General features: G+C 34.2%; 1 protein-coding gene across 1 annotated transcript; it reads left to right on the forward strand.

Moving 5' to 3' along the window:
• Nucleotides 1-434: 434 nt before the first annotated feature.
• LOC107738389 (gigaxonin-like) lies at nucleotides 435-10,615 on the forward strand. The gene is made up of 12 exons (XM_016550142.1): nucleotides 435-544; nucleotides 649-840; nucleotides 2,143-2,257; nucleotides 2,687-3,037; nucleotides 3,774-3,994; nucleotides 4,099-4,220; nucleotides 5,230-5,342; nucleotides 5,627-5,779; nucleotides 5,863-5,999; nucleotides 8,387-8,521; nucleotides 8,602-8,711; nucleotides 9,800-10,615. Exons 2-12 carry the CDS (start codon nucleotides 650-652, stop codon nucleotides 9,979-9,981), a joined length of 1,830 nt encoding a protein of 609 aa, XP_016405628.1. The 5' UTR covers nucleotides 435-544; nucleotide 649; the 3' UTR covers nucleotides 9,982-10,615.
• The last annotated feature ends 99 nt before the right edge of the window (nucleotides 10,616-10,714 follow it).

The following is a 10,714-nucleotide window of genomic DNA, read 5'->3' on the forward strand; positions in this document are numbered from 1 at the left end:
TAAATATAATTAAAACATATGTAGTAAAATGTATTAAAAACAAATTTCAGACATGAATTATAAATATATGTTGTTTGCATGATAACATGTTTATCAGTAATCCATACTATATATATATGATATATGATATATATATATATCATTATTATTAAAGAAACTATTTAAAAACAGCATTTTAAAAGTATTTGAATGTTATGAATATAGATTATAGTCTTAAATGTTTCTTAAAATTGCCTAAATAAAATAAATTATAAAACGAATAATTCACTGTAATATTAAACAATATTTTATGCAATACTTTTATTCCCATATTTTCTATGACCATTTCTTGAACATTTCTACGTACACCTGCATGTTTTATTATGAGGGGAAAAATGAACTTTTATTATGAAAAATAAAAGGCGCTTCCTGGTGACCTCACGCTGCCTCACTAACCTGCCAAATTGTTTTTCTGCATTGTGCGCTGCTCTGACACAGACAACTGATTATGAGAAGCTGAAGTTACAGAGAGCATCAAGAACAAGTGTATTTCAAGTACACTGGAGTGAGTTTGAATGAGTTAAACCTGTAGTTCTGTTTATGTAAGACAAGCATGAACCATGTTGTTGTTGTTGTGTTGTCTGATCATCTCTCTGTCTGTTCTAACAGCATGTCAGACCCTAAAAGAGCTGGAGCCGATGCTGGATCAGTGGTGTCAGACCCTCAACACTCCCAAAAGCTTCTAAGGGTCCTTCAGTCTTTCAGACAAGATGATTGTTTTCAAGATGCAGTGCTGGTTTTGGATGGTGAACAGATTCCTGTTCAGAAAAACATTCTGGCTGCTGCTAGTCCATACATCAGGTATGAGAATAAGCTTGAAAATGGGATACATTTGCATGAAATGAGATCAGATCAGTAGATCTGGTATGTTTGCTCAGACATGTAGCAGACCCTTGAGCAATGTGTCATATGGGTGTGCCAAACAGCCCCACCTTGCCTGCTGCTTGGGTCAATTAAAGGAATAGTTCACCAAAAAAAAAAAAAATAGAAAAGTCACACCTTCATGTGACCTACTGTAAAAAAAAAAAAAAAAAAAAAGGAAACCAAAACGACTGAGTTTATGGATGCTCTAATATTCAATTAATAAACGAAAACTAAAACCACTAAAAAAGGTCATTACTTAAAATAAAATAAACATGAACTGAAATAAAATAAAATAAAACATAACGATAACATTTTTTATTTTTATTTTAGCTACATACAACATTAGCTACAACATTTCTTATTTTTGTTTAGTTTAAGTACTAAAATAACTAAAACTAAAACTTAATTTAAAAAAAATATAGACATTACAAATTATTTAAAAATTAATACAAATGATAAAACACACAACAAAATTACTAAAACTTTAACCAAAATTAAAATGGAAACAGAAAATATAAAAATAAAATCTAATTCAAAATATTAACAAAAACACTTCTACGAATTGTGAGATTTACAAACAATTCGATTCATGGACTATTCATTTGAAGCAAATCTTTTCAAAGAAAAAATTGCTGCAATTTGCAATACTCGTTCAAATCCCTGAATCGCTTTTCAAATTTAATTCACTGATTCATTTATCTGGGTTCTCAACTGTTATTCACAAACGTTCACTGAGAACTCAAAGATTCCACAGATCTCAAATCTTTTTCATGCTTAATATTCAAGTTTTCACAATAAGCAACAGCAAACAGAAAACACTGGTATTTTGGCGTCATTGATACCTAGTGTGGCATGTCTTCACACATCATAATCCAAGTCCACTTGATTGAATCACTGCAATGAAAGAGGCGTATGAGCTGGAAACATTGTATCAAGGCACTTTTGCCCTTATTGGTTCAACTGCTTGTAGAGAAAAGTCCAGCATTTTTTGGTCAGTTCAAGATTATGTTGCAAAATAAAAAAATTTAAAAAAATTAAAGAAAGAAATGGTGTGCAGTACTCTAAACTAAAAACCTGATCACCAAACAGATCCTTGCACATCTTGAATCAGCTGAAACTGAAAATCCCAAATTTGTAGAACCTTTGCCGTGCATTTTATATAACAATTCTCCATGATATTAGGTCAGTCCTTTTATCAGCTCCACAGTGAATGCAAACTCATGTTATTCATGTTTCCAGGACCAAATTAAATTACAACCCACCAAAGGAGGATGGATCTGTATACAAAATCGAGTTGCAAGGAATCTCTGTCACGACCATGAGGCAGATTTTGGAGTACATTTTCAGTGGGGAGGTAATTATATTACTAACAAATACTACATAAATCTTTCCCTCAGTTATGGAAAACCTTGACTTTTACAATTAAGGTTTTCAGGCCCAGAAAAGTAATGGAATTATAAAATATTTATCAATAAATGTAAAAACAAAATATTTAATTGCAGATTTCTTTCTGTGAGTGCAGTCTGTATAAAATGATTTTTAAAAAAGTCATTGTCCATTACAATTAATTCCATTATATTCATTTATAATTACAAACAGTTGGAAAGATTATGGAAAAGTAATAGAAATTAATTGGTCAAAATGTGTGGGAAAACTGGATATGAATTATGAATGTATGTCACAAACTATTGGGTTTCCATTGTCATAATTACAATGCTTTTATAGTTGACTGTTTGTAGAGTGGGCCAAACAAAACTATTCTCTTTGGCGCTCTGGTTTCTAGATTACCCTGAGTGAAGACACCATCCAGGATGTGGTTCAGGCTGCTGATCTTCTGCTCCTCACTGATCTCAAATCCCTGTGCTGTCAGTTCCTGGAGAGCTGCATCACTGCAGAGAACTGCATCGGTATTCGGGTCTTCTCTTTGCATTACTGCCTGCACCACGTCTACCATGTGGCCACCGAGTACCTGCAGACTCATTTTCGTGATGTGGCCAATACAGAGGAGTTCCTGGAGCAGCTGCCCGATCGCCTGTGTGAGCTCCTGTCCATGGAGAAGCTCAACGTAGGGAATGAAAAGCACGTTCTGGAGGCCGTGGTCCGCTGGATCGCCCATGACATTGAAGCTCGGAGAGTGAGTGAAACAAATGTTTCGCAAGGGTTCCATATGCACAGCCATAGAAAAACATCAAACATAAACAGTTATTTAATTAATTTTGTAATTCAGTTATTTCATCTAGAGGTACTATTGTTAATCAAAACAAACCATTAAACCAAAACATTTTAGTTGCTTGAAATAAAATAAACGTTGACTGAAAGTAAAGTAAAATGCAAAAACAAAAAAAAAAGGTAAACTTTCATTTCAGCTAGTCTTATATTTTGTTGAAGTTTTGTTTAACTTGAAGTACTAAAATAACTAAAGCTAAACTAAAACAAATAAACAAAAATGACTAAGAACTATATGTATAATAAAAAAAAAATTATAAAAAATTAATGTTAAAACAGAATATATAAAAATCTAATTCAAAATATTAGCAAAAATTATAATAGTAAATGTTCAAATTAAATAAATACTACTGCTCAAAAGTTAGGGGTCAGTAAGATTTTTAAAATGTTACAAAAAGTCTCCTATGCTTACCAAAGCTGCATTTATTGATCAAAAAGACAGTAAAAACGGTAATATTGTACAGTATTTTTACAATTAAAAATAAATTTTTGAAGATTAGAATGTTCAAAAGAACATTTATTTGAAAAAAACAAAATCTGTTTTGTTTCTTTCAAACCAAAACTTACTGACTTATTTATTTATTTATATTTATTTGAGCTGATATTTACATCAGTCCTTTTTAAATAGGATACCTTTCTTCCAGGTCCATATGAAAGAGGTGATGTCTGCCGTGTGGGTTCAAGGCCTGGACCAGAGCTACCTCCAGGAGCAGATGCTCGGAGACTCCCTGATGAGGGAGGTGATACGGAATTGTTGTATGGAGTCGCTAGGAGGAGCAATGCAGCATGGGGAGGCGCTGCTCGCTGCGTTTAAACCCCGCGGCTACTCTGAGTGTATCGTCACTGTAGGGGGGGAGGAGAGGACGTGAGTATAAACATGCATAACATAAAACTAACTAGATTATGCAAGATTCGATTTTACTGTGTTTTTTTAATATTGCCCTGAATTCCTGCGTGTTTCCAATGCAGCTCTCGGAGGCCCATGGCAGCAGCGCGATGCATGTGTCCGCTTTACGACCGAGACAGGCAGCTCTGGATAGAACTGAAGCCAATGAATGAGAGGCGTGTTGGCCACGGGGTTGTGTCAGCAGGTTTGTGCTGTCTCAGCATTGTTTTGATGCTGATGTTTAAACAAAAGATGTTAGGGAGTACAGCTCACATTCCTCTGTTTTTCATTTAGATCTGTCTTATCATTATTTGAACTGTAAGGCATTATGCATCATTTCCACAATTATAAACAATTCCAGTGATCTCCACTACTGTTCAAATGTATGGGGACAGTTAGTTGTTGTTGTTTTTTTTAAGAAATTAATATTTTAATTCCATAGGAATGTATTCAATTAATCAGAAGTGAGAGTAAACTAATGTTACAAAATATCTATATTTCAAATTTTCTATTCAAAAAAATGTATCATGGTTTCCACAAAAAACAAATATTATGCAGCACAACTGTTTTTAACATTAATAATAAGAAAGATTTTTAGAGCAACAAATCAGCATGTTAGAATGATTTCTGAAGGATCATGTGACACTGAAGAGTGGCTGATGAAAGTTCAGTTTTGCATCACAGGAATAAATTATGATGTGAAATATACTAAAATAGAAATCAGGTATTTTAAATCGAATAAAAATAATATTTCACAATATTGCCATTTTTATTGTGTTTCAAATCAAATAAATGCCGTTTTGGTGAGCACATAACTAAAAACCATTAAAAAACTCTGACCCTTATTCTTAATTTTCAGACATTTGGCTAATACAAATGAAAGAAAATCCATAGCTTAAAAATTATCCTGCTTCAATCTGCTATTTGTTTAGCGTGTGGTCTGGAAAAGATGTAAAACCACATCCTGTCTTAAGTTTAGTACATCCCACAGCAATATAAAACCATCGTATGCTCTCCTGAGCATTTCCAAAAATCCATTGAATCTGTTAATAGATTTACTGTAAATAGATTAAACTGCAAATGACTCTTTGAAATTAATTACAGAGTCTTACTTGTTGCGCATAGTTCTTCCTGAGGATTATTGGGTTTCTGTGTGTTCTATTATTGTTTAATGACTGAATTGTAGTTAACTGATAATCTGTCTGTCCAATCAGAGGGGTACCTGTTTGCAATAGGAGGAATGAATGAGAATAAAACTGTCTTGAGCAGTGGAGAGAAATATGACCCAGAGACCAACACCTGGACCCAAATCCCACCGATGATGCAGGTATTCCTCTTTCAGTAGTCTGTCTGCCAAGTGTATGGGAATGCTACTATTGGAATAACATTAACCATCATAGTTTATTAACTAAATTAATTAACCATCATAGTTTATTATAGATATTTAGAGGTAAAATTTGCTAATAACCAATTTGGTATAAAAGAACTTGTTTATTGATTTTAGTTGGTTGAAAGTGGTAGATACTGTATAATTACATCTTTATAGTGTAGTTCTTTCATTAACCACCAGGTGTCAGTATTGTGATATTGTATTTTCTTGTGTCTTTCCAGGCCAGACAGCACTTCGCCATTGCAGAGTTGGATGGGATGATCTATGTTTTGGGTGGAGAGAACGAAGACACTGAGGTCCTCCTCACGATGGAGGTGTTTGACCCCCATTGCAGTGTTTGGAGAACACGACCAAAAATGACCACAGTTCGCAAAGTGAGATTTAGCTCTTCTTTTTTTTTTTGTACAAATCTGCATACTTTCACTGCAATACTCTCATGCTTCTCACACTTCTTCAGTTTGGTTGCTGTGCCACCATGAAAAAGAGACTGTATGTGATGGGCGGAGGATCGTACGGGAAGATTTATGACTCTGTGGAGAGCTATGACCCCAAAACCCAGCAGTGGACAACAGTCTGCCCTCTTAAGGAAAGGAGGTAAAGTGTGTAAATGGACTTTTATTAATTTAGCAGGCGATTCTATTCAAAGCAATTTACAAACACTCACCTATTAGCTTGCTGATATAGTATGGCAATAATTCTGTGCACAATCAATAAGTTAAATAAATAGTTCACCCAAAAATGAAGATTTGCTGAAAACTTACTCACCCTCAGTCCATCCAAGATGTAGATGAGTTTGTTTCTTCATCGGAACAGATTTGGAGAAATTTAGCATTATATCCCTTGCTCACCAATGGATCCTCTGCAGTGAATGGGTGCCGTCAGAATGAGAGCCCAAACAGCTGATAAAAAACATCACAATAATCCACAAGTAATGTAGGTAATGTGCAAGCTGCGTGTTTGTAATAAACAAATCCATCATTAAGACATTGTTAATGTCAAACCGTTGCCTCGGGCTAAAATTTGAGTCCTCTATCCATAATATTGCTTTCTCCGGTGAAAAAGTGGTCCTGTCTGAATTCAGACAGGACAGAAATATGCACAGATTAATCACCATTTAAAGATAGAACACCTTAATGATGGATTTGCTTCTTACAAACACGCAGCTCTTCACTTCACAAGACTGATGGACTGAAGTTAGATGGATTACTTGGGATGATTTTTTAGCTGTTTGTACAGGCCTATATTACCAACATTTTTTGTAAGGGTCTGTATTTTTATATAACATCGGAAAAATGTGTCAGTGTGCCCTTGCAATTTGTTTCATAACATTTTAACTTTAAAAGATGGTGATGTAACCAGGTTTCCACTGAATAGGTGTGAAAGAGGTTACATTATTATTTGATAATGGGAACAGCAGAAACATCATTCAGCATAACTTGGCCCCATGCATTCAAACCACAAATACTGGATGCTCAAAGCGGTATGCTCTTTGTAGGTGTGAATTTAGAGAATGCTTTTTCACATCCTGCCTATGATGCAGAGAAATGTCAAAAGTTAAACAGATTACATTTTAAGGCAAAGGCAGCACGTCTTCATAAGGCTCTAACAGCTATGAGAACTGAGACACACCCTGTGATCTGTGATGCCTTACAGATGTGTCTTTTGAATAATAGTAGTCAAGGGACCTATCAGTCTAACCCATGTAACTGGAAACAATTGATCACCATCTGGAGGAACATAAACTGTCATTTTTCTTAGTGTTCTTGTCTTGTTTGGAGTATAGTTTTGTCCATAGCTCTGTTACACAATCTAATGAGCTGCCTGGCTGCCTTCATCCTAACTGCCATGAAACCTCCTGAAACTGATTTGGGACACTCTGCATCGGTGCTAACTACTGACGCAACAGAAATAGCACTTTCCACAGAAGACTTGACTCCTCACAATTGGTTCAAGACCTTAAGATGATGATACAAGGGGCAACTTTTTGAGCAATGTTGCTGGACAATGTTGCCATCAACAGGCAATCAGGTGAGACACAGGACCCATCTAATGTATCAAGATAGAAATTTGTTGCCCATTCTCAATAGGAAAGTGCCTAAGTAACATCGCTCTGCAACATTGCCCGGCCACATTGCTCAAAAAGTTGCCCCGTGTATCATCACCTTTAGTCAAGGTAGTGCCATATTTAATGTGAGGAAGAGAAGTACAATGCGTTCATTAGATTGTTCAGCTGACAAATAATCTTTCTAATAAAAAACTTTCAATAGGCAAAAACTCCATAAAATAGTTTTGAATATATATATATATATATATAGAGAGAGAGAGAGAGAGAGAGAGAGAGAGAGAGAGAGATAGACAGATATTTACAATGTTAGAAAAATATATGTATTTAAAAAAAAAACTTTTAGAATTTTCTATTCATCAACATATTGGGTGTGAATGATTTCTGAAGGATCATGTGACACTGAAAACTGGAGTAATGGCTTCGGAAAATTCAGCTTTGCCATCACCGGAATAAATTACATTTTATAACATTCAAATAGAAAACAGTTATTTTCAATTGAAATAATATTTCACGATATTAGTGTTTTTATTGTATTTTTGACCAAATAAATGCAGCCGTGGTGATCATAAGACACTTCTTTCAAAACCGTTAAAAATCCTACAGACCCCAAACATTTGTTTTTATAAACATTTATTATATAAAACTATTTGTACCATTTTTCAGTACTTTTATGTCATTTGCTGTACATTTATGATGAACTTTTATAAATAATAAAATATTCATAGAGATGGGAAAAAAACAACTGGTGCAATGTAGTAGGTATGTTTTATGTATGTTTGCTAGGAATTAGTTTGATATCAAAATGATTAAATGAAGAGTTTCTCTGTGTCTGAAGTCTAAATTGACAAGTATTCTGTGTTGTCAACTGTTTGTGCACTATTCCTTGATGGGAACGCGGCTGAGTTGTTTTCCTCAGGTTTGGCGCGGTAGCATGTGGGATTGGACAAGAGCTCTATGTATTTGGTGGTGTGAGGAACAGAGACGCTGACAACCCAGAGTCCAGTCAGATGACCATCTGCAAGTCTGAGTTCTTCCACGATGAACTAAAAAGGTCAGCTCTTCAAAGCAACACTCGTACAGAGCAATACTAGAGTGATGTGTATGTTCATGCATGTCTTTCTTTTCTCACAGGTGGGTGCTTTTAGATGACCAGAACCTCTGCATACAGGCCACATCGTCTTTTGTTTATGGAGCTGTTCCCATTGGTGCCAGTATATATGTGGTTGGAGAACTTGACACTGGTAAGCTGATAAGGTCTTATAATCGTACTTTATCCTCTGTCTAGGAACGTCTTTTTATACGTATATCTTCAAATTCTGTCCATGAGAAGGTCAGAAAATTCTGTGCTATGATAACTTATACATTCAAGATACAACTAGTGCATATTTTGGACCAAAGCATCAGCTAATTTGAAATGTTACAAGCCACTAATGAATTAGTAGTTCATATCAAGCTACAATTTTTATTAAATAGTTAACTATATTAACGACAAAACTACAATAAAGTATATATTTTAAGATATATTTTATATAATATAAGGTATAATAGAATATATATATAATATATATTTTGAAGGCTTATTATAGTCAACTAAAACAATAAAAAAAAGTTGTTACTTAAAAAAATAATGTTAACTGAAAAAATAAAATATTAAGAAAAATATTTTATTTCAGATCGTTTCTAAGGAAACCTCATGTACTAAAACAAACAAAAGTTAACAAACTTTATAGATTTTTTTTAATGAATAATAAGAAGAAAGCACAACAAAATTACTAAAAATAGCTTAAATTAAATGGAAAATGGAAATCTAAAAATAAAAACGAATTCAAAATAGTTATAAAAGCTAAATTAATACAATGATATTAAAATAACACCACTTTTTAATTATGTATCAGTACAATCGGGCCAGTATTTATCTCTCTCAAAATCGATGATAATCTCAATTAGGGTGTTTAAATACAGCACTTTTACGCGTATACAACTAATTACTGTATATAATACACTTTTAAATTTAAACCATTAATGAATCAAAAACAATTATAAACAGCAGTATTTAAGTATTTAACTACAAAAATGCCACTAAAAAGGTTTGATTTCTGGAAATACTACTGAATGATGAGTTTAATGAATTGGTGAATTTTTTTTGTGACCAGTTTATTGAAACAAGCTGTTTAAATTGAACAGATTTGCTAAGATGAGCCAGATGGCCATTTTGGAATACTGTACACATAATACAACATGACAAATAATGTGTCTTCAAGCTGTTTGTGTAGAGCAGAGCATAAAATACTCACTGCATGATATACATTTCTTTATGTTTCCTCTGCAGGCACCAGTTTTGACTATGTGCGAGAGTTCCGCAGAAGCACGGGTACCTGGCACCCCACCAGACCCCTCATGCCCTCTGATCTGAGCAAGACGAGCTGTGCCGCCCTACGCATCGCTAACTGTAAGCTGTTCCGCCTGCAGCTCCATCAGGGACAGTTCCGGATCCGGGTTCAATCCACATAAGCAACCCCCATCCTCACCACTGGCTTTATGTCACTCCTCCATCGTCTGCTTGTTTGGAGTAGGATACAGAGGATTGTGAGATCACACTGGCAACAGCAGAGGTTTGCTTATAATGTGGGAAAGCTTGAATGAATTTTCCTGTTTTTTATGTTTGATGTCTTTTCTTAGAGGATGAATTCTACATCTTTTTTGGTTCCTCTTTACATGATTCCCAGTCACAGGAAATGCTGTTACATTAGATGGGACCTGCTCACTATTTTCATGCTTTATATGAATAGTTTACAATAGATTGTACCTAGCTGTTGTTGCAGCTTGTTGTTTAACACTAACATTTTTGAACATTGGTGACGGAGGTGAAAATTGCCTATTTTATACCATTGTTAAGTCTTAAATGTGGGTTCAGTAAGTAAGGGAACAAATCAAATCAAGAACTAATCAGTGCTAGTGGTATGTTCATATCAAACACAATTATGTTGCTAATGCAAGTGTCTGTCTAGCTACTGTAAAATCAAAGTTGAAATGACGTGTTAGAATATTGAAATGATTCTAAATCTCATTGCTCTTGATTTTTAAGACTCTCGTTATACATGTATATATTTACAATTTTAAATAAAATAATTATATATAAAATACACACACACACAATACAAAATATTTTTTTATTTTGTGTGTGTGTATCCAGGCAACTTATGCACTTAAAATAATAATTATATAAATATATATATATATATAT

This window comes from Sinocyclocheilus rhinocerous, unplaced genomic scaffold, assembly GCF_001515625.1.
Source record: "Sinocyclocheilus rhinocerous isolate Xijiao unplaced genomic scaffold, SAMN03320098_v1.1 scaffold975, whole genome shotgun sequence".
In the NCBI taxonomy this organism is placed as follows: domain Eukaryota; kingdom Metazoa; phylum Chordata; class Actinopteri; order Cypriniformes; family Cyprinidae; genus Sinocyclocheilus; species Sinocyclocheilus rhinocerous.